Here is a 25,574-nt window from a genome sequence, read left to right as displayed (position 1 = left end):
GAGATGAAAGGAGCAAGAGAGTGGAAGGCTCCCCAGAGAATGGGATGTAGAGAGGCAAGGAAAATAAATAAATAAATCACACTTGCTGAGAGAGAGAGAGAGAGAGAGAGAGAGTTTGTCTTTCCTGCTACCTGCAGCTCAGAACCATCTGATCCCCTAAAGCCACTTACTGCCTCACTAAGCCTCGACTGAACAATCCACTAACCCCTGAGAGATAGAGATAGCATTTCTAGCAATCACAGATTGTAGTCGATCTGTTTGCTCTGCATACTTTGTTAGCCCTCAATGCTCAGGTCCTCACAGAGCGGGTATGATATGACGAGTGTGTTGCACTGATCAGACGAGTTTTTAAACCCTGTGTCCACTCACTGTCCACTCGGTGAGACACTCCTACCTCGCTGGTCCACCTTGTAGATGTGAAGTCAGAGACAGTAGCTCATCTGTCGGCCAAAACTCCAGCAGCACTGCTGTGTCTGATCCACTCATAACAGTACAACACACAATAACACACCAAGACAATGCCAGTGTCACTGCAGAACGATGCACAACCAAATCATACCAGCTCTGTGGGGGTCCTGAGCACTGAAGAACACAGTGAAAGGTGGCTAGCATACATGTGTGTGTGTGTGTGTGTACTCACAGTGTTTTTCTGGCACACGATCTCCTGCAAAAGAAAAACAACCCACATGAATTTAAAAAGCAGCTTTAAGCAAGTAAAACAAACTGTAAACTCCCGTATCCTCATCTAATATTAAATGAGGCCAGTAACAGTGGTGGGCTTGAGGCAGTGATGCTGGTGTGATTTAACCCTTTTTGCACACCTCTGTGAAGAGCTGTGGAAGTTGAAATGACTCATCCCGCGGTTTTAAGGCTTCGGGGCAGCACCGTTAAAACACTCCAGCTTTATATAGAGCTCTGAACATAAACCCAAACCAAAAAAACATCCCTCACCATACAGCCCACCCAAGCACACCAGTATACTGTAGACACCAATCAGCCAAAACATTAAAAACCACCCTGTCCCTTCTCTCAGCTCTGCTGACTATACAAGAGCAGTTTGCCGTCTACATGTTGCTCTGCACACTTTTTTTGCCTCCTTTTACTCTGTTCTTTATTCCCCAGGACCACCACAGGGCTGGTATGATTTGGGTGGTGGATCATTCTCAGCCCTGCAGTGTATTAGTGCGTGTCGGGCTGGTACGGGCGGATCAGACACAGCAGTGTTCAGAGTTTTCAACACACTCAGTGTCACTGCTGGACTGAGGACCACAATGATCCAGCCGACAGCGTCCTGTGTCCACAGATGAAGGACTAGAGGACGACTAACGTAATGGGACACTGCTCTGTGGCGGTCCTGCGTGTGTGTGGGGAGATGGGTGTGGGGTAACAGAGTATGCAGAGCAACAGACGGACTACAGTCTGGAGTTTTAGAACTACAAATTGCTCCTGTACAGTCAGTGGAGTTGATGTAACGGACAATAAAAGAAGAAACAAGGAGGTAGTTTTAATGCTTTGGCTGAGGTGTGTATGTGAAGTTATAAAAATACAACAGGCCATACTATGGCCAAATGTCTTCTGAAAGGAAGGGTATAAATAGTGAGGTAACCCCCCCACTTTGGAGCAGTAAGGGCTTCTTCTCTTCTAGGAAGGATTTGATGGCATCCAGCCATGAGAGCATTAGTGAGGTCAGGTGCTGATGATCAGTGATTAGTTCTGAATCACTGATGCCACAAAAGGTACTGGATGCACTCTGTTCATCCAGCATCAGGGCTGTGGAGCGGTGGCACTGCATTCTGTGAAGTGATGGAGCGCTGGTATTACTGACCTAGGGCCCCGCGTTACCCACCTAAGGCCCCGCGTTACCCACCTAGGGCCCCGCGTTACCCACCTAGGGCCCCGCGTTACCCACCTAGGGCCCCGCGTTACTCACCTAGGGCCCCGCGTTACCCACCTAGGGCCCCGCGTTACTCACCTAGGGCCCCGCGTTACCCACCTAGGGCCCCGCGTTATTGATCAATGGCTCTGCGTTATTGACCTATGGCCCTGTGTTATTGACCTACGGCCCTGTGTTATTGACCTATGGCCCAGAACTATTGTGCTACAGCCTGGAATAATGGATGCACAGACCAGTAGTGTGAGTAATGTGAAGGAGCTCTTGAGGAGTGAAGTGGGGTGAGAGATACCTCTAGAGACTGCAGAGAGTCAGAGTTAGAGTCACAGTAAAGGATGATGTTGTTGGCCATGCTGAAACTCTCCCTCACTCCCAGGTGATAGAACAGAGACGGCTGACGGAAAGCATCAGTCATCTCCACCACAGCAATGTCTGCACAGTGAGAGAGAGAGAGAGAGAGAGAGAGAGCGAGAGAGAGAATGTATAAATAATTGCATATCTAATTAAGCTAAGAAAGAACTGATGGACCACTGCCAAATTACAGATTCAATTTTATATATATTTGAAAGAGAAAGAGAGAGAGAGAGAGAGAGAGAGTGAGAGTGAGAGAGTATGTGCAAGTGTTGATTTCCATAGGGCCCGTCCCCACAGCTAGTCAGGTACTATATGTAAATATCAGCAGGAAGCCATTTCCTCTGTGGCGTGTGTGTGTGTGTGTGTGTGTGTGTGTGTGTGAGAGAGAGAGAAACATGCTCTGTTATTCTGCTAGTTCAAATGAAACAACTCAAGAGACATTAACCCACACAGTGTTTGCACGCCTGGCCAATTAATATACTGGAGATGTATACAGACTTATATTAAATTAAATGTATCTATGAGGCATGTCCACATTTCTGACACCCTCTTCTATTAGTACTTGGTAATACTCCCTTTTCTGAGATATCACAGCTCTGCAAATGCTTGAAATACTTCTGATGTGTTTCAAGAATTTCCATCCCCTCCTCTTTCCAGAATTCAGCATTAATGTCACATTAAACACACAGCAGGTTTAACACCACCCAGGTGAGTCGGTAAACAATGAGACAACTGCAAGCGCCACTCCAAAGGCTCCAGTGTCCGAAAGACACCCACCCCCATGCTTCACGGTTGGAAATGTGTTTGTGTCTTTTCATAAAACCCCACTCCGTTCTGATCTGTTGTTGCTGACCTTTGTGATGAGGTCACAGGTAGGTTTCCTTTTGATGACTTTCGATTCGATCCTGTTTTGTTCAAGCAACACCACGTTCTCCGGCATGCGTTTTGCTACCATTTGGGGGTTTTGGCCAGTGTACAAACAGATCTGTCTGTGACTTTTTTCAGCTGCCGTATCTACTCCACACCAACTTTCATAACTATTCCAAAACAGCTTCCATTTCCATACATTGTACTTTGTGTACAATACTGCCATAAACGTGTAAACGGAAATGACTCTCAAGAAACCCACTCTGATCAGGAGGAATACATAAAAATAATGACATCATAAAGTATAATAATGTGTCACACCGACATAGTTATTTCACATACCCAAGGTTTTACAATGTAGTAACAAATAAAAAATTAATTCCCTCATTCCCCCAGACATCAACAAGTCACAGTTGTCTCAGGTCTGGTGGGCGCCGTCAGTTACCGTTTCCATGGTAACAACATAAACAAGTGTATTCAGAAAACTCCCTACAGAAATCATAGTCTGTTGTGATAACGATAGTAATTTTGTAGAAAATATTGCTCTAAAATATGCAGACGTTGTATAGATACGAAAAAATATATTAATAAATTATGATTAAATGAACTGACAATTTCTATTATTTTATTAAAGCAAAGAAACATTAAAATCTCCATTATCTACAAGGTCTCGGAAGCAAAATACTGATGTTTAACCGAAATTTTAACGATTTTTTTTGTTGATGTAATAATTGACACTTTTAATATCTAAGCTATTTATTTTGTAATTGTGATTGTAGGGTTAGGGGTAACCCAGGTATCAATTAGCTCCATTTCCACAACCTCATCTTTCTGTTTAGACAAATGAATAGTCACCGAGAGTTAACAAAAGAGAACTGACGGTACTCTGACTGTCATCAGCTGATAATTCCTCATTTCTTAAGATGTCTTAATATGTCATTTCTGCTAATCTTCTGGATTTAACAGTGGGCTTGCACTGATCACATAATCCTCTTATTTGGAAAATGACTGCAGTAGAAGTTTAACCTAAGATCCAGGGGAGATATGGCCGATAGGTTTTGAGCATTTCTGTCTAACTACTGCTACAAGCTTTTACGATGATTCACCTTGTTTTCAAGATTTTTAACAACTGCCTTTCAGGGCAAGGCCTTGTAATGCCGTCCAAAAACTACTACTCCTGTTAGCAGCTGTTTGAATTTGAGGCCCAGGTTCATGGAAATCATAATGTCTAACGCAAACAGGGCAGTGGTTGGTTTGGACAGCCCTCTGTAAATGTTTGGTAGGTTTCTTCACACACACTCCACATATTACTCACGCCATCTTCAACCCAAAACTTAATCCAAACACAATCTCTGGATCAAACACCACAGCTTCATTCTCCCCTGTCTAGACAGCCCTGTTGAGAATGAGCCTCTGTTTACTGCTAAGCACAAGGCATGCAGGAGTGAGGCATGCAGAGCAGAAACGCTGGATTTTAGTCCATTTGTCTTTGTTCAATTTCTTCCCTATTCTCGTTTTCGCCGTATTAATTAGTAAACCAATTTCTCTGTGCTCACTGTGTTTGTTTTGCACCATCTAACCTTGATTTCTGTTCTCTCACATAAATATGGTCTAGCATTTTGACAAAGATCTAGCGCTGTGATGGGGATGACTCGGACAAGGATGCGGGACGACACAGAACGACACAATTTACCCTATGTTTTCAGAACAGTGGGCATTTACATCTCATCAGCCTAAACCCCTCTTTAGGTAGAAGGTCGGGTAAACAAGTTTATATAAATAACAAGCTAGCAATCTGCACAATAACAGCATCTATAGCTCATGAACATCAACTAATTTAGGAATTCTCTAGGTTTTTAAACAAATTTGGCTACAAACTCTTCAACGAAACCAAGAAATATAAGGCTAGCATTGCTAACTAGCTCATGAAATTAACTGGGGGCAAATTAGTGCATGTTAACTGTTCTAGCTAGCTTTCACTCCCATTTGTCAGTAAACCATTCCTCTTCCATATTTTCTGTTCTTTTTCGGCAGCTTGTTTTTCCTACATTTCATCAACAGCAATGTGCTTCAAGATTTCGCAGAATCTCAGGATCCTCACAAAATATTCCTGCTTGGGTTAAGTTCTCACATTGTGTTTTCAGTGTAAGCAGTATACCTTGATGTGCATCATGTGACAGTAGGCAAGGACAATCTCCCAATACACCCAACCACTTACAAACACTTAAAACACAGGAGTCAACACTCTCTTCACTCTGAACCACATACACATTCAGTGTGACTTCCTCAGCCTCACAAACCAATGGCAGCACTTTTAACACAAAGGGATGGAGACGTTACACAGTGCGCTACAATCTCAAAGACCATCACTAAATCAAACCCTTACAAACAGACCAACACATCACTGGTCCACGTGGTACATCGAATGACTCCACAGCAGCACGTCGCCTCCATCAACACCAGGCAAAACTACGGTTTGTAGAGATGAGTTTAGCTGATCATGCCACAGCCATCCATGGCCGGACGTACCAGATTTCACAACTACCTTTCTGTTTGTTCCTTAGCTGTCTCCTATTCGCCAGTTCCTGTCTCTTTCACTCTGTTTTCTAGGAACATGAACTGCTCACTGATAATCTAATTTACTTGTCTCTCACCAGATACAGACCCTCACCTCCCCCATTTATTAGATCACTATCGGCACCACCACCTCAACACATACACACACATTTATGGTGCTTTAATGCTTTTCCATTAGGTACAATTGGTGCCTGGGTTCTTTTTTAGTACTTGCTCACTCTTGGTTCCACAAAAAAAGTAGAGACTAAAATTGAGTGATGAGTAAATTGGCAGAACACTGATTGGCCAGAGAGACTTGTCTATCACGCCATAGCCATTTAAATAAAATTACTTTAAAAACCATTAGTTTGTATCCGACTTACAACGGCAGATCGTCAATACACAGTGTCCTTTTGAAGAGGTTCAAACGCTCCTCGGATCGGTTACTGACCAAAGAATTCAGTGAGAGCTGGAAGGTGCAACAAGGAACAACTGTTATAATAATGTTTATGGGGTCCCTAGTGGTGCAGCAGACTTTCATTAACAGTTCTGTCCCTGGTTGATCCCTCGGCCCAAATCACTCATGACGCTAGCCGGGGGAAGGTATCATGTAACTGACAGAACCGAACTGGGCTTCGGATCATCATGGTCAATGCCCTTATGTAGTTTAGAGGGGTATGTCACGTGACTAAAGCTGCTCTAATTTTTACTGAAGACTGTATGTACTAAAAAAGATGAGAAGGAGGTGCATTAGTGGGAAGGTCATTTCCACACAGAGGCTAAACATCACTCGCTGTCTTGCTTTTCTTCACAAGCTATTAGCTACAGATCAAAGGATTCCGAATAAGCTCTGTCCATTAGGCTGATTGTGTGTGTGTGTGTGTGTGTGTGTGTGTGTTTCATGCTTTTATTGCCTTCCTTCAAGTGGGGATTCAGGTGAGGCAGACTTCCTTGAAAACAACCTCAAAATGTCAAAGATATTACAATCAGTTCCCTTTTTTTTTTACATGAAATTTATGTTATAAAACGCATCATAATGTAATTTTCTCAGACAAACATCTAATTTTCTCATAAGAAACAATGGTAAGTTGTGTCTGCGTGTTCCTCACCTTATATTCAAATGGTAGTTACAGTTTTTTTACATAAATACATACAAAATAGTAAACAAAGTCATTAAAAACAATAAAAAAAAAAAAAAGAAAATTATAAAAACTTGTGCTGGGTATACATACACACCACACTCCTCACAGACAGTCACCCGGAGGAAACCCACGCAGACACAGAGAGAACACACCACACTCCTCACAGACAGTCACCCGGAGGAAACCCACGCAGACACAGGGAGAACACACCACACTCCTCACAGACAGTCACCCGGAGGCGGTAATCGAACCAACAACCACCAGGCCCCTGGAGCTGTGTGACTGCGACACCTACCTGCTGCGCTACTGTGTCGCTTTGGCAGATATTGGTTAAAAAAAATTCTTTGTGGATCAATTTTTACAGCCCTTTCCTATTATCACCATCCGTGATTGATGCTTGACATTAATGGTACTTGAAAAACAGCACAAAAAAAGGGAAAGCCACACCAAAAAAAACCCATGATTTTTGAATTCAGTGTCTGTCTAATCATCACAGAAAGTATTAAGAAACTGGAACAGACCTCACGTGGCCCACAGTGCGTTCAGTGATCCTTACGACACAACATGGTACAATCATACAACCCGCCTTGCGTGATGTTCTTATCTCATCTGTAATGTAACCTTTATTTCCTGAAGAACACATAGCATTGTTCAAACTTAAGCACAATAAACTTCCATAAATAGTGAGGTGACTGTTCTCTCTACGTCTAGTTGCGTAAGTACGGCATAAACACGTGTGATATGAATTAAAGTAGTCAAATTAAGGCCAAGTGTGGGCCAGAGGTGTTTAAAATCCATACCAGCACTGGGCTGTGATTCAGTGGCATGATGTTCTCTGGAGTAAATCATACCAAAACATAAACGAGTTAAAGAATGTAACATACATCTCTCTATACCAAAGAAAAGTGTGTGTGTGTGTGTGCGTGTGCAGGGAGATCTGTTTAAAAACTGTAAAATAACAGCTCTGTTCTGTACTTCAGTCTTTCTGGTGTTTGCCTCAAATGCTTGAGAAACTTCAATGTGTTCTGGTGACACTCGCTAACAAAAGATAATGGGTTAAAGTGTGTATGACCCGGGAGCAGCTGTATCTAGCCCTAAAGCCGAGTAAAGATTCATCTGGTGCTCCTCTATGGCCTGGAACCAGAAAAATTAACAGCGTCATTAAAAACTATTACATTTTCCAATTATTCGCCCGAACACCAAAAGCGGGTGAGTTTTTTCCTTTTTTTCAGATGCATACTTTCTGTTCCCAAATATTCTGTGCACCCAAAAATGAACCCCAGATAAGTTACTATCTAGTGTTACAGATACGCGCAGTGAGATCATGCTAGCAATGTTTCTTAACTGGCCAGGTTGCCAGATATTCATGTGAACATCCCCAAATATGTTGAGTACACAGTGTACAAATCCAGTGCGGAGTGGATCTTTAGTAAAATATTTATAAATTCAACTTGAGTCCAGGCTGCTCCAACTCTACACTCCCTGAGACCTCGTCGTCTTCTACCTTTACATAAGCATTCAGTAACGCGTAGTTAGAGTAAAGCATTGGTGGCAAATTGGGACGCACTGGAGCAGCCAACAATGAGTTTAAAGCCATCATGATCAATGCCAAATGTTGGCTAGTGTGGCATAAGTCCTCCTCACTGCTCTGTGCAGCAGTGGCGCTCTGTTCTTTGGAGTGATGAAGCCCTAACTAATACCTCCAAGATCAGTTTCCGCACCAGACTTCCAAATGAGTCACAGAGCTCGGCTGCAGGAGAGCGTCCTTGTCCCTTTACGGCTAACAACACAGCCTCCACTGTGACCTTCCCTTCAATGAACACAGGCCGAACAATGTGCTTCACGCTCTGTATGTTTTCCACAAAAACAGATGCTTCATTTAACTTGGGTTTCACTCAACTGGCTGCACTCGAATCCCCCTCTTCCTCCTGCCTAGAAGACAAATTAAATGAAATCCTGCCTGTGGCAGGTGTCCCAATAACAAAGCATAACTCAGCTCGCCAGACAAGCTCGGCGGTATTAACTCCCACTCGCTCCGGGCTGCTAAATTTGGACGCCTGCATCAGCCTCCATCTGCGAAAACAATTCTGGGCATTATTGACCCTCAGAAGCGGGTTCTCCAGGGGCTGAGGCATAAATTAATGAAAAAATACAAAACAAAGCTCATACAGAGGCTGTACAATAGTCACCCTGAGAACCAAGGGGTCTGGAAAGGAAGGGGAGGGACGATAACTAAAGCAATAACACACACACACACTTCCTCCGCACCAGCACTTCTCTGAGCCGGTTCCTAGAACTGGACACACAGCCTCGAGGGAAGAACATCAAGAATTCAACGCTGCCATTATCACTGAGTAAACCAGAACGACTTGTTCTTCCTCCCTCGTGTTTACTGCCTTTAAGTTCTTGAAATTACTTAGTGGGATAAACAGAGTTGTAGACACCCCATTCTTTAAGCATCGTGGATTAAAGAAGTGGTTCCACCTCTTTATTTTCATGAGTTCTATACAGCAGTGTTTCGCCAGCTTTTTTCCGATCAGGTCACCCTTTAAAACACATGTAAATATTGAAGTAAACCCAATCTAAAAGTGAAAAATAAAAAGCAGCCAACACACACACTTAGGCAGTAAACGGCCATAATTTTTAAACTGTCTCATGGGTGTGGCCACAGGTGCAAAAAAAAAAAAACAACAACTGTGTATTAATTTAATTTCTGACCACATCACTGTTCTGACGTAGCTGCAGGGTTGTGGTGGGTCCGGAGCCTACACAGAATCACTGGGCGCAAGGCGGGAACATGCTCTGGAGGGGGCGCCAATCCTTCACAGGGCGACACACACTCACACCTCTGAGTCGCCAATCCACCTACCAACGTGTGTTTTTGGACCGTGGGAGGAACCCGGAGCATCCGGAGGAAACCCACACAGACACAGGGAGAACACACCACACTCCTCACAGACAGTCACCCGGAGGAAACCCATGCAGACACAGAGAGAACACACCACACTCCTCACAGTCACCCGGAGGAAACACACGCAGACACAGGGAGAACACACCACACTCCTACCTGCTGCGCCACCCCACTACCATAGTTACAGCTCTTCTGGTAACCAGCAACCAGACTGCATGCATGCTCACTCTCTCTCATGTCTGTTGTCTATTACTGAGTTCTCTCGCCTGGCCCCTGGACCAGTTTAATTTTTCCCCTGCTTTGCCATGAACCTGCTAACCCCAGCCCCGGTCCCTATGCATCCTGTTCGACATCTTGGCCTTGTTTGACGTGTAGCATCATGCATGGCCGTGCTAGGAACTGTTTTAACCAAAATCGACTCTGCACCTGCTTCTACTCCCCCACAGAACCACTGATCACCTCCTGCTTACTCATACGTCTTCACAACTTAGATTACCCGTCACTCATTATCTCTACCTCTTTACTGCTGGTGTGCTATCTGTTGTGCTCTGTGTAGCCCAAAGGAGGATGGGTCCCACTTATTAGTCCTGGTTCCTCTGAAAGTTTCTTCCTCATGTGCCGAGGGAGTTTTCCCTTGCCGCTGTCACCCTTGGCTTGCTCATAGGAGGCTTGGAACCAGATTGATTTGACACGGTTCCTTACACCAGACACTGTAACAATAGAAGAACCCATTTGATGCTATTAGAACCAAATTCAGAAGGTTCTTCATAGGCCTAAAGAACCATTCCACCACGCAAAGAGCCATACATGTCTTTAACCTTTAAAACACTTGCAGAACTGCGTCTACGTCAGCAGAGTGTCCACCTCGAAGCAGCGGAATCTGACCCCATGGTGAAATGGTCCTTCAGATCAAGAACTGAGACACCCCACCCCTAGGCAAAGGGGTTAAGTGTTAGGGGCAAAGGGGTGAAATGTGATTAGAGTTTTAAAGGGTTAAAAAATGCCTTGCACCATCAGCATGATCTCTCTAACTGCTTCAACTCCTTTCGACTCACCTCTCTCCACAAGCACTTCTGAGCTTATTTACGTCTGAAACCTGACGTTGAGAGGCTCGCTGATTATTTCCAAAGTGACCTTACAATGGAGACCACAACAGGACATTAATATCCAGCAGGAAGCTGCCAACGCTCCTTGAGTGGACAGAGTTCCTGCCGGGTGTATGCAGTTCAGTAAGTGGACACAGGGCTGTAAAGCTGAGACAAATGAGTGGTCCGCATCATGAAAAAAGTAAGCAAGTATGCTTGTGTGCAACATATAACCAAACACACACAGATGTCCTCACTGTCCATGTGATCAGACACTGATCAGAAGGTAGGCATTTTGTATTTAGACAGACTATAGTCCAATGACGCTGCCACTGTCAGTCTTCACACATCACTTTCACTTCCTTTCTTCTTACAGCAGGAAGACTCAGAGCTTCTGAGACAGGGTTTAACACTAGTGAGCGCACACACACACACACTCAGAAACACATACACACACACCGAGGCCTGCTGCTGTTCAGGAAACTGGAGCTGCCACATTTAGTAGAGAGTAAGCCTTCATCTGCACACTCAATCTGACTTCCCTCTGCCAAGCACTTACAGCTCTCTCTCTCTCTTACACACACACACACACACACACACACACACACACACTCTCTCTCTCCTGACACACACACAATCTGCCTTGCTCTCTCTCTCATGCTCACATTCTCTCTCCTGACACAAACAAACTCTCCACCTCTTTCTCTCTCTTTGACACCCACAGTCTCTCGCTCTCTCCCTCTTACACACACACACACACTCTCTCTCCTGACACACACAGTCTCTCGCTCTCTCCCTCTTACACACACACACTCGCTCTCCCTCTCTTACACACACTCTCTCTCCTGACACACACACTCTCTCCTGACACACACACACATACACAATATCTCGCTCTCTCCCTCTTGCACACACACACACACTCTCCTGACACACACACACAGTCTCTTGCTCTCTCCCTCTTAGACACACACACACACACTCGCTCTCTCTCTTACACACACTCTCCTGACACACACACACACACACAATCTCTCGCTCTCTCCCTCTTACACACACACACACATACACACACACACACACAGTCTCTCGCTTTCTCCCTCTTGCATTTTCTCACCTCACACCTCTCTCTCTCTCTGGAAGTAGATGAGGATGCTGAGAAAGGTGTCACACTACTGCTGTGAGGATTTGATTGCATTCAGTCACATAAACACTGCTTCACAGACCAACCTTCAGAACCCCTTTTAAAAAGACACTTGGCCCCGGGAGTGGTGACCTCATGAGCGTCCGTCCTGCTTTAAACCGTAACACAGTACCACCACTGTGTGAATCTGGACATTTCTACAGTGACACACTGCTACTAGCTTCAGCCTCTTTCTCTAGAAAGCAGCCCAGCTCATGCTGCTGATCCTCCTGACCCTGCACTCACTGTCCTGCCAAGTCCGGCCCAGTCCAGCCAGAGTAAACCAAACAGCCAGCATCCGCCAACACATCACATGAGAAACTCCCGCTGGGTGTGTGTGTGTGTGTGTGTGTGTGTGTTTTAACACAAGGCTTTCTTTACATGGTGCAATATTCATGCAACTGTAATTGTCTGAAATTTGCAGGAAACACCTTGCATAACGTAAAGCCTCATGTAATTCACTTTAAACCTGTCTCATACTGAGACCCAGCAGTCGCAACCATGTGTCATTGCTGTGACCATTTGTCATCATTCAGCCACAAAGACCTTCTCAAACGTACTGGATGGGGCTCCGTCACTCCACAGCAAAATGGGGGACTGCAACAGTGAAATCCCGTCCACTGGTGGCGCTGTTGCACTAAATACACTCAAACACTGATGTACCTGAAGAAGAGCTACAGCTGCAGTGCTATAATCTGTTAGCGTTAGCTTTCCACAAACACTACACTGCTGTTGTTTACATTTTGGAGTAGTTAGTTTTATAGTTAGTTTAAGGAGAAGATTAAAGTTTAGGGGTTAGGTTTAGGGCTAATTGGTTTAAGCTGGGTTGCCAAAAATTCACTTAAAACATCCACAAAAACACTTGGTGAACATTGTAACTAATCTAGGGGTGCCAGTTACATTTACTACACATTTTACTAGTGCCAGTTATATTCAGTACACACTGTACAATTGACAGTTCTATTTAGCACCCATTTTACAAGTGCCAATTTTATTTAGGACATATTTTACACGTGCAAGTTATATTTAGTACAGAGCCTACCTGGAATCATTGGGCGCAAGGCGGGAACACACCCTGGAGGGGGCGCCAGTCCTTCACAGGGCAACACACACACACTCACGCCTACGGACACTTTTGTGTCGCCAATTCACCTACCAGCGTGTGTTTTTGGACTGTGGGAGGAAACCTATGCAGACACAGGGAGAACACACCACACCCCTCACAAACAGTCACCCGGAGGAAACCCACACAGACACAGGGAGAACACACCACACTCCTCACAGACGGTCACCCGGAGGAAACCCACGCGGACACAGGGAGAACACACCACACTCCTCACAGACAGTCACCCGGAGGAAACCTACGCAGACACAGGGAGAACACACCACACTCCTCACAGACAGTCACCCGGAGGAAACCCACACAGACACAGGGAGAACACACCACACTCCTCACAGACAGTCACCCGGAGCGGGAATCGAACCCACAACCTCCAGGTCCCTGGAGCTGTTTTGACTGCGACACTGGTTATATTTACTACACATTTAATTAGTGCCAGTTATATTTAGTACACACTGTACAATTGCTGGTTATACCTAGTACACATTTTATGAAACCTGGCAATGGTCATTGAGTAAAATATATACAAAGAGACCAACCTATTATAAATCATTCACAACCGATTTGTGAATTACCATGTATTTGCATCGTCATATTCTAACCTCACCATTCATTGTGTCACCTTTAAGATGTCCTGTTCATGTGCTTTTGCTTTGAATAATCCTTGCTCAGAGCTTCTCTTCCTCTACGTCTCTCTCTTCAAGTTGTTGAGCAACAAAGACAACGACTCTCTCACTCTCTCTGATGCAAATGGGATGCAGATTAGCCCTGAAAGGGAAGGGATTTGGCGTGTGGTGGTATTTTGATTTAGGCCACTGCAGTTAGGGCTCAGATAAAGAACAGCTCTGACGTGTTTTAGCGGCACGGGCTGTCGAGGTTGTGTGAGGTTGTGTTCCATGTTTCCGTTTCTCTGACTCTGAACAAAATGAAACACTCTGAACAATACAGACTCAGTCAAATGGGCCTTTGGTGCCACGATTCTGGTGACCTCACCTTCTGTGGCAGTTTCCTCTTTCCTGCCGGTCTTCTGGGAGACCACTGAGATCATCACGCACTGATACGGCAGCTTCAGAGCAGCAGTGACACTGATCCACACTCTGACAACGTCTGCATCAGCCTTGGAATACACTCACTTAGTCAGGGGTCTAGTAGCAAACAAAACAAACAAAATGGACCCCCACATATGCCGTGCTAATCATATGGTCGGGTCACCAGTGCAGCATTCAGATCCCTTCCTGGGATTTCATGATGTCATCAGAATAATAGCATGCACTGACATTGCAAATCTGCAGCGGTGCATGCAGCAAAACCACAGTAAGAATAGAGTGTAAGAGGAAACTGAACTGGTTTGGTGAACACTTGGAGGGGGGGTGGGGGAGTGTCAATATTAGCTGCTGGTATGAAACTGTTTGAAGGGTCTACACTGGCTTTGCAGTGGTATAAAACAATGCAGTTTAGTCGTAGTGTTGGGAGCCCTGCAATGGGATTTTTAAAATCACAAACAGTGCTTTTTAATCATAGCTTTTCCACAAGTGAAGACAGTTCTGAGTCTTAATGAAATATCTGTGACGAGCTTTGGTTAAAACACCACAAGGATACAACACCACAGCCCCCTCCCCCAACTGTTCAGAACAGCCAGTTTCAGTGCCTGTTCCTTTTAACAAGAACGAGCCACACCCTGCTCACCCCAACCCTGAGTGCACAGCAGTGATGAGCGAGGAACAGAAGCTCTGGTTTTGGGCCATTTTCGCTCAGTTCTCTTACTTCCCTGCGTCTTCTTGTGTCTGTTTTACTCCATTTAAGCTCATCGTTGAGCTTTGACATAAGCGCAGGTCCAGCGCTGTGATTGGACAAACTCTAAAGGCCTAAAGGCTGTTCACTTTAAATAATAACCCGTGCAAAATCAGTTTTCTGACTCCCACATTTTCCAGCCCACAGAAGACAGGGTGGTCTGGTTTCACAGTGTGTGTGTGTGTGTGTGTGTGTGTGGGTGGGTTGATAGGCTCTTGAGCCCCAAATTAATGTACACATGCACTTAACAAGTACTTTTAAGCATGAACAAACATTGCATGGGGTCTCTTCTGTCCTCTTGGTGTCCGTAATTAATCGCAGTAGTTTGCAGAACTTATTTCGAGAAGTGGGTGATTTTAGCCAAGTATCAGCGTCATCAACCAAGTGAACCCACGAGATTCTTCACTGCCCACCGTGACCATACTGACCACATGTGAAATCTGATGTTAAACCCGCTCTCAGCCGGAGGAGTGGCTAATGCAAACAATGTCTTGTGTGCAAATTGCAACAGCGAGATTACTGAATAACTAACTCACTGGGAGATTGCCCACACTTGGCATTGACCATGATGACCACATAGTCATGTGCATCTGCTCTGAAGGGTCCCATTCTACTGGTCGGTGCTTTAAATATATATATATTATAAAAGAGTGCCAATGACATGTAATAACTCACATGTAATGAACCGACATTCCTCTTGCACTTCACTGCACCTAATGGTATGTGTTGCCATGGTGAGCACAGCTGTGTGCCGAGTCACGAGAGCGTGCGAGGGAACGAATCCAAGTGGCTCTGCACACTCTGGCATGCCTCAGCTTGTCCTGACCATCCCTCTGTCCTGCTGCAGGAACCTCAGACAACAGACAAATGCTTTGAATGCTCTGGATGTTTTTAAGTGGAGACGCCTGGAAGAAAAATGCACTGCTTCCTTTCTCCCAGACAAACAGCTTCTCTCTGGTTTTAGATTTCCAGCCTAAATAAGTGCACCTCGCCCTAACGTAAACTAATTCTCACAACTCCAGGACTGTTCCCAGACACGGACTCATGGTCTTTCATGTCGGGGACTCCATCAGTAAGAGCTGAGACTCTTGTATTTAAAAGGTGATGTATTCTGTTCCTTATTCACAACTGTACATAGCTCTGGGCTCTTAAAAATCACCTGTGGCCCGATTTGGTCAAGATACCACAAGACTCAAACACGGCAGCAGTGTCTCACCCTGTCGAAATTGCCACGTTCTGAACGGCGGTTTCAGCACCTGTTACTTTATATGATAATGAGGCACACACTGTTAACCCCGACCCGAGTGCAGAGCAGTGAGGAGCAAGGAACAGAAGCTCTGGTTTTTTTAGGCATTTTTACTCTGTTGTCTTTCTCCTCCATTCCCTTTTTTGTTTGTTTGTTTTTACTCAGTTCTCTTATTTCTCTGCCATCGTTGTGTTTGCTTTGCTCTATTTAACATTGTCTTTATGCTCTCAAATATGCCCGGGTCCAGTGGTGTGATTGGACAGACTCAGAAGGCTTGCTGACTGAGTGGTCTTGTTTCACAGTGTGGGTTTGTAGAATTCTATTCCACGGATTAATATGCTAATGCACTGAAACCTTGATTATTTTTCCATATGGCATCCTCCAACTAGGGCTGTGCCATATCATATCATTCACAATAATATTGTCATATTTTTTAAAACAATAAAAAAAATCTATATCGTGATAATCGTGATTTCTGACTTGTTTGCATGATGACTCAGCGCAACAAATATTCTGGGGGTTTTTTTGTCGTTTTCTGTGAAGCATTAAGGTTACCTTTTTGTTTATTTGCTTTCTTTTTGCTGTTTATACGCACTCACTTTGGCTGTGTGGTACATATTTATTTTGCTTTATTTTATACAAAGTCTGAATTTTGGTAAATTACTGATGTTTACAAAATAAGTAAAAGTTGACTGATTTCTTTTGTCACTTTTTTATATTTGAATATTTGAAACTGTTACATTTGTAGTGAAAGAAAACTTAAACATAAAACCATTTAATGCTATTAATGTATATTAAATCTATTTAATTGAATACAATTAATATAACATTTATTTTGTTGCATTAGTGTGTTCTTGAGATTAATAAAAGTTTTTTTCAGTGTTTAGTTCATATCGCCAAGAATATCGTTATCGCCAAAACACCCTGAAATCTCATGATATTAATTTAGGGCCATATCGCCCACACCTACCCCGAACTAAATACAAGTCAACTAATACTGACCATTACCAATTCTTGTGTGTCATCTCCTGAGCTTGGAAAAATGGATAAAACAACATTTTCATATGCTAGCACATTTCATTTCAACATTGATTCACAACTGTGATGTGTTTGGTTCATGTTTACAACACTTTGTAGGGTTTGCTTTAACAGCCATTTTAAGACAAGAAAATCACTCCAATAAAAAAAATGTCTTCTGAAATCAAGGCTAGTCATCGGAATGTCTTTGCAATTTTAGAGGTATCATAGTTGTGAGAATTGGGAGGTTAACCAGTCCAGTGCTTTTTTGAATGTCTGTATCGAGTGAGTGGGTTGTTCTAGCGAAATGCTGCTAGATGACAGATCTGAGTGGGCAGAGAGTGGAACTCCATTATCACCAGAAGGGTGAAAGACATCAAAAAACCTGTCTGTCTCACAACCCCACACGAAACTTGATGCTGTCAAAACTGAACTCCTGCCTTTGTCCATGCCTTCGCACTGAACTCAGATCCTATAAATACACCCAGCTGCAAGCTATGTGGAATTCGTTTGCATGTTGTCTTGCGTGTGTCTTTGTGTGGTGCATTCCTGTCCTTTATCACTTACTCCACTGTGTCCTCACCAAAAATAAACAGACCAATAATAGCTGGAATGGAACAGACTTGCTGCAATCATCGTTTTTCATGGTCCAGCAGAAATGAGAGCAGATCTAACTACAATTTCCCATGATTACATAATATGGAATTCAGAGCACAAGATGACGCACCTGCTGCACGTAAGCCGACAAAAACCTGAGCCAGTAGTGACACAAGATTTTTACAATGACCTCAAAATAGTCCTCACCTAAGGAACTAAGGGATTTATCGCTAACTGATATCAAGCTCAAAGTTTAGCACTAGCTAGAGGGGTATAAAGCCCCCAGCATTGGGCTGTGAAGCTGTGGAACTGCATTCTCTGGAATTAACAGCTTATACTTATTGTGTGTTAAGCTGTTAATGTGTGGGAAATGGCCAGAAGAAAACTGGGGTGAAAAGGAGGGTTAAAGTTTACTAACATCTCCATCCCAAACAGCACCCTACTCCCTACGAATATAAACATTGATTATCCTCCATACCATGCACTATTTGTGAGCAGATGCTGTTAATTTATGACCGACAGAGTGAAAACAATGATGAAATACAAAACGAATCACGAGTGAAACAACACAATTACTGGAGCTTGCATAGAGTCTAAAGGTAGGGCATTTATTGTTAAAACTGTTGCCAAAAAAGTAGTCTCACACATAGGAGTTGACACAATTTCTGTGAAAAAAAATGTGCAGAATGTGTACAGGAAGACTGACTCAACTGGAAACAGAAACTACAACTTTTAATTCACATTACTGTGGAGCTCTCACACACACACACACACCTCCTTCCTCATCTCCTTTATGAGCCAGGAGCTGTGCTGAAGCATTAATATTCTCCATTTAAAGGTCTGTGTCTGATGCTCAAGACCTCCCTGAAACTCATATGCAGCAAATTAAGAGACTCGAACTCAAAAAACATCAAAACTACACACAGAAGTACTAGCATTTTAACTTTGTTGGGATTACATTTCTTTAATCCAGAAAAACTACTGATATAATTAAAATCCAATTGTGTTGACATTACATTGATTTGTTTTACATTTAAAAATCCATCATTAAAAGTACTCAGTCTTAAGAAGCGGAACAATTAGATTAATCTCTTTTAATTGCAGCAAATTGTGTGATTACATTTTTTTAAGTGATCAACAGCACAAATTTGTTTTAACAGGGACCTGGTTCTAGGAATTTTGGAACCTGTTCTGAACCCGTGTTTTTGATACCCAACCCAAGTTGACGTCATCAATCCCTTCATCTTTCCACAGTCATATCAGCGCTGCTGAAGATCATTTTCCCTCAGAGATAACACCACACAATGTTTCCGCCATGTCATCCTGGAACTTTTGAAGTCTGGGACTCGGCAGGAAACTTTTGATGGAAGACTGCTCTCCCACCCTCATCCTTTTTTTCCCCCTCTGATCACCTCTTTATTCTTCTTTACCTCTGCTCTCCTTCCACCCTTAGCTTTCTCATGCCTCTCCTTCACTCAAACACAACTGAGAGTTCACCCCGAATGCCGCTGTGTGACATTTCTCGCACCTACTCTGACCTTTACTGCTGCCGGTGAGTGGGAAGCGTTTGAGGAGGGGGAGAAGGAGGGCCACTGTGGCATTTTTATAATCCCTTTCTTTTTTTTTTTTCATGGGTTGCTCTCTCATGTGACATATTCAGCTATTTCCAAACCTGTTTGGCAAGTTATGTAACAACACAGAGGCTGTAGAGGCACTTGTCATGCTCTGGAGGGATGTAGTTGTACTTTCCCAGCTCTGATATCACTGATTCAATGTTAGATACACGCAGTATCTCCAGATATTTGTAGAAACAATCTCAAATGATTGTCTCTAAAGAAAGACATGAGATTAAGATCACTTTGCCCAATGCTACAATGTGAACTAAAGGGGTAGAAAGCTTCCCACCATTGCGCTTTATAGCAGTAGAACTGCGTTCTCTGGAAAGATGAAGCTTTGTCCAAAGATTCTGGGTTGAGTTTGAAAAGCAATGATGAAACTGTATTCTGCAATGCGCTTAAAAGTGATGCTTGCGATTTTAATCCAATAAACCTTTTATAATAATCAGAGAATGTTGCCTCTCTGGACTGTTTGTGCACGGGGAAAAAACTTCACTGTTTGTATACAGCCCTGGTTCTGTAAATGGGAAATAAACCAAGTGGCTCAAACTGGCTCAGACACTCTCAGAGTAGTTCTCCAGAGGTTAAATGCAATCTGCCCTTAAGGTTAAATGCAATCAAGTCCTCACAGCATCGTTCTAGTATCTAGAGTAAAACCTTCCAGTGACACAACCACAGCAACTAAATGGGCACAAACACCCCTCAGAGGGGGGTCTCCAAATAAATCCTTGGCATGGGTGAAATAAGCAAGAGTGGAATCACATGCTTGCGCACCAGCTGCAATGAGCTATGGTATTAGTCAAATACAACTGCAATGTTTCCAAAGTGTATAATTAGAGTGGGCAATTAGAAATGTCTAAATAATTGTGCATTGTTGTAGAAGTCAGATTGCGATATAAAAAAAATTTGTGGTGGAAGAACCCCAAAGAAAACTGTCCTGGCAACTATTCTAATCACTGCTTGTAATTCAACCCTGCTGATTTCAGAACAAGCCTTGAATACTTTAGGTCCGAAGGGATCGGACAGTGTGTGGAAAAAAGGAGGAGAGGGGTTCCACTTCATTCTGGCACGGGAACAGGTTGGAAAGAGGCTGGAAGCTTTGTGGAACTCCAGGCAAAATTGTAGGAAAAAATGAGACTGTCTTTTTGTTTTCTAGCTGAATCTCTTCCAACAGCAAATAGACCATTGCATATCATCTGTGGGGGAGAGTTCCAAGACTGAACTCTTGCCAAGTTTGTACTGGGTTGAGTTGGAAAAACTACAGCCAATACTTCACCACTGTGCCTCCCTGATCTCATGCAGGCTTCAAGCTAAAATGTCCCAAGGTCCAGGTCAACTTACTGACAGCACCAGTACCTCTAATTGGCTAATCTGATTCCTACTAGATTCATGGGTTCAGTTCCCAAGTATGTGACAAGCTCAACAGGTTTTATTCAGCACTCTGAGGGATGATGGACTGATTCATATCAGTTTAGAACAGAATTTAGTGGGGATTTACTTAGGTTCAGAGACCAAACTTGATGCTTTTAGCCAGATCAGGTCAGGGCTAGGTCAGGTGAGGACTGTTAATGAGCCGATACCCGCATTTTGACCACAATGCAAGGCCCTATGAAACTCTACTTCCTATGAGATATACTTTGTCATGACACATGACATTTCAACTTTCAGAAATGAATAAATAACATGCGTGGTGCAAGTTTCACCATCAGTCAAATGACAAGTGCAATGTGGTGAGCCTGCATCACTCACTCCTACATCTAGGTCTCTAACTGAGCATTTACTAAAGGGTCAGGCAGTTCATTGAGTGCAAGGCTGCTACAGTAGTAGAGACACAGTGTGTAGATGTGAATAGGCAGTAGTTTACAATAATATACAGTAGACTGGGTTGGGAATTTGAGAATATTTTGGCAGTTTTATGCTCTGACACACCTGCCAATTAACAGATGAGTAGTACCAAATGTGTTTGCGCAGGAATACAACCCCCCAGACAGTAGTTTCTCCAAGCCCTGATGTATATATCTATATACTGTGTGAATACACTGGTCAGCCATATTATCACCTCCTTGTTTCGAAGCTCATTGTCCATTCTCTCGTCTCCATTGACCATACAGGAGTGTATATGTTGTTCTACAATTACACACTGTAGTCCAGCTGTTGCTCTACATAGTCTGTTAGCCCTCTGTCCTCTTTACCTCTACAGGACCACCACAGTTGAGGTTGAATTTGGGTTGTGGATCATTCTCAGCGCTGCAACATTGTGCTGGTGTGTTAGTGTGTTCTGTGCCGGTACAAATGGACCAGACACAGCAGGAGTTTTCAAAGTCAACGGTGTCAGCAATGAAATGAGAATAACCCACCAACCAAACATATCCAGACGACAGTGTCCTGTGGGAAGTGTCCTGTGTCCAAGAGGTAGACCAACACAAACTGTGCAGCAACACATAAGCTGCTGTCTATGACTGAATCACAAGGAATGTGTGTCTAATAGAGTGGACAGTGAGTGGACCGTGTTTGTCAATTCCAGAAGCACTGGGTGTAGCAATGCCGTACGTAGTGCACAATGACACATGCCCTTTTCAGTACATTTTAAGAGTAACAGGATGCTTATGACGAAACTTAAACTCTGTTAACCATGTAATAACAAGCACTATTCTCACTATGTCCACCACCGCAAAAAAAAAATCCCCTCACGTAAACTAAAGAGACAATAGCGCACACTCGGACGTCAAACAAATGGGATGACGGCGGCCACTCGACATTACAAGCCAGGAACTGTTTTCTTGTCCATACCACAACATTGAAAACAGAGCTTAACAAATCTTAACCTTTTGCTAAAGGTCTGTTTTCAGTGACCATAAACGCAGTTCATGTACGGTCAGAAGAAGAAAATAAACAGAAATGGCTGTGTTTGGACTGGATGGGTGTAGACTCAAGGTCCAAAGCTCTTTGGGAAAGCTTCCTGCACTTTCAGTATCATGTTTTCTTGAGCCACCATTTCATTAAAACAAGTTTAATCACTACAACCCACATTTGTTTACAGCTTCACAGTGAGAAATCAATGTAAATGTGTGTTCAGAAGACCTTTGTGTGTGTGTTCCTGAGTTTTGGAATGTCTGCATGCAATCTTAACTGCAGGGTTATTTCACAAATCAAGATAAACTGGACACCTTAGGTACTTAGAGATAACTGTCCAATAGGAATGTCCCCTCATTGAATTCTCTATTGGACAAACCCGACCTTTGAAAACTTAATATTGGCTTTTGCATCATCTTGAGTCGTTATTTACCTGAAAGAGGTCTAGATGACTAGCTATCAGCTTGGTAACAAGCACTCTTCTCAAGGTCTTGGGTGTGTTCATGAGGTTGTTGGACACATCTGCGCCCAGGAGGGAATTCACAAAGCCTGCTGAGCTAAACTTATGTGTGGACTGTCCAGCCGTACTGGCCCATGGTCTCTGCTCGTGCTGGACAAACTTGACCATTGGCTAAATGTCTTGAATAATAATTTGAATCAAAAAATTGTAGTTACTACAAATAGCATTTGTTTTCAGCTTTGGTGCCAAGACCCATGTTTGAGACTGTGGTTTGAGTTTGTTTTGGAAATGTCTGCACATGGTCATTCATTTACCGAGCAGGAATACAAATCTAAGCCCATAGTGAGGGTTTTCCAAGAGAAACAGCCTCTGCTCCTACTGGACAAGTCTCTGATTTCAACAGGTCTAAGGTCTGTTGAGAGAATCTGACCAAATCCAGCATCTGATTTTAGCTTGTGGCTTGTTAAAAGAAGCTAGTGTTTGTGTTTTTAGGTTGGTTTTGGACCTTCTGCACAAGCCAAACTCTGAAAAAGTTAAGGCTATTTGCTCTTAGTGAACAGGCTAAACTTAGGCTTAAGTTATCAAGCTAAATTTAAGTCTGCTAATTCAGCATCTTTTGGGACACCATGGTAACAAATAAGTCTAGTTGCTAGAGACAGGGTATGTTTTCAACTGGAGGTTAATCCAATAGGAACAGAGCTGAGGGACAGATTATTGGACGGACTTCAACTTTGGGCTTAAGTTAGCTGGCTAACTGAGAAATCCTGCTTTAATTAATACCCTAAAGGTCTGCACAAATAAACAACATTTTTGAACTACGTAGCACTTTACCATCGAAGTGGTCCCTGAACTCTCCTCCTATTGGACAATCTTGACTTCAGGCTTAAGTTATCTAGTTAAATTTATATTCTGCTAATTTAACATCTTTTGGGATATTGTTTAAATGAAGTAAGTTCCACTGATTAGTTATCAGCAGTTTTCAACTTTGTAGCACAAAAAAACAACCAGATTTGTCTCTTTTATTAAACTAATTAGCAAATGAGGACTATCCAACAGAAGCTGGCCCTGAACTCTCCTCTTATTGGACAGAGTTGACTTTGGGCTTAAGTTAACCGCCTAACTATCTAGTACATGCTTGGGGGTTATCCAACCAAAGCAGGATTTCTCAGTTAGCCAGCTACATTAAGATCAAATTAACTGGTTAACCCCTAAGCTTCCATGAACTAGTGTCTGTTTATGCCGGAAAAGTAGTCTGTGCTAGCTCGTGGGGCTAGTCGTGTCCCACGATGACACGTGACGTAGGCTCTACCTGCGTTGTAGAAGAGGTCGAGCACGGCGGTCTCCCCGAAGTCCAGCTTTCCGAAGAGCACGACCTCCAGCGTACTGCCCGCGGCCTCGCACGCGTCCCTCAGGCACTGCAGCGCGGGGTTCTCGGCGCCCGTCTCCGAGTTCAACACGTAGACTACGCTCGGCGCGCGGCTCCGGCAGCCACCCGCCGCCAGCAGCGCGCCCTCCGCGGGGCATCCGGCGTTCACCACCGTCGCTGTCGCCTCATGCCAGAAGGAGCCAGCGGCGGGAACGGTGCGTGAGCCCTCCTCGCGACAAGGCACCGGGAGAGATACGCCCTCGTGCTCCAGGTTCATCCTCGGGAACGGGTGATAAACACGAAGAGGGTGAAAAGCGAGGGATACACTGAGAGAAGAGTCCCAGAACTCCTCCGGTTACCTCCGGCTGAGCTCCGTTAAACCAGGACGAGGCTCGCGCGCGGACATTCCTCCGTGCGGAACGTAAACAAAACTATATTTCCCTTCCTTCAAACTGCAGTTTCTGTTCTAGTAAAAATAACGTGTCCAAGCGTGCTGAAACACAACCGCGAGCTTGTGCTGTTGTTGTTGTTGTGGCTCGTGGCAGCCACGCGCTCGATCGGGTCACGACACGACCTCGCTCTCCTGTCAGCGCGAGCTCCTCTTCAGACGCGAGCGCTCTCGAGACGCTGCAGCTCGCGGTCCCCGCCGCGCGCCTCTCCGTGCACCGCGGCGCCGATGACGACGTGTTGAGTTTGGCGCACGCAGCGCCGGTGTGGAGGAGGAGGTGGAAACGGGGAAGTCCTCGAGCTTTCTCTGCGTGTGGAGCGCGAGACCATTCTCACGGGAACAGTTCAACGGTGTCTGCACGAGGTTCCTGCATTATCGCGAAACAAAAACGAAAACAAGTTGTCGAAAACGCGCTCGCTCGCGCCCCTGCTGCGCTCGTGTGAACCCTGCCCTACCTCTTCAATGTTATCGCTCACACACACGCACACTCATGCGGAAAAGGGGGCGGGGCGTCGGAGGAGATCTTTGCATATGAAGGAACGCCTCTTAAAAAGATACGCCGTGTTTGTGTTTGGGTAGTGGGTTTGAAGAGGGACCCCTACCGGACCCACAGGGCAGGTATAATTTGGGTGGTGGATCATTCTCAGCTGCAGTGACACTGACAGTGTGTGTTGGATCAGACACAGCAGTGTTGCTGGAGTTTTTACACACTATGTCCACTCACTGCCCACCATGTTAGACACACCTACTTTTGGTTGATGGACGATTCTCAGTCCAGCAGTGACACTGAGGGGTTTAAAAACTACAGCAGCACTGCTGTGTCTGATCCAGTCGTGCCAGCAAAACACACACAACCACACCACCGCCACCACGTCAGTGTTGAATACAGCGCTGACAATGATCCACCACCCAAATCATCCCTGCTCTGTGGTGGCCCACAGGGATGCTGACCACTGCAGGACACAGTGAAAAGGGGCTAATAAAGTGTGCAGAGCAAAGGTTGAACTACACGGTGTAATTGTAGAACCACAAAATGCTGCTATAAGGTCAGTGGACCTTTAATAAAAATGA

The 25,574-nt window shown here is 44.2% G+C and overlaps 1 protein-coding gene across 1 annotated transcript in view; it reads right to left on the bottom strand.

Annotated features, from left to right (window-relative positions):
* The window catches only part of map3k5 (mitogen-activated protein kinase kinase kinase 5), a 59,235-nt gene extending 34,282 nt beyond the window's left edge, over positions 1-24,953 (bottom strand). Inside the window, exons 1-3 of the mRNA XM_066676777.1 lie at positions 23,999-24,953; positions 2,184-2,323; positions 641-664 (exon numbers count right to left, since the gene is read on the bottom strand). Of these exons, the coding sequence (XP_066532874.1) occupies positions 641-664; positions 2,184-2,323; positions 23,999-24,332 (498 nt within the window). The 5' untranslated portion in view covers positions 24,333-24,953. The remainder of the gene's footprint in view (positions 1-640; positions 665-2,183; positions 2,324-23,998) is intronic.
* Between the last annotated feature and the right edge of the window lie 621 nt (positions 24,954-25,574).

This window comes from Hoplias malabaricus, chromosome 7 (assembly GCF_029633855.1).
Source record: "Hoplias malabaricus isolate fHopMal1 chromosome 7, fHopMal1.hap1, whole genome shotgun sequence".
Taxonomy (NCBI): Eukaryota; Metazoa; Chordata; class Actinopteri; order Characiformes; family Erythrinidae; genus Hoplias; species Hoplias malabaricus.
Note: the sequence above shows the minus strand (reverse complement) of the source record. Positions and strands in the feature narration are given on the sequence as shown.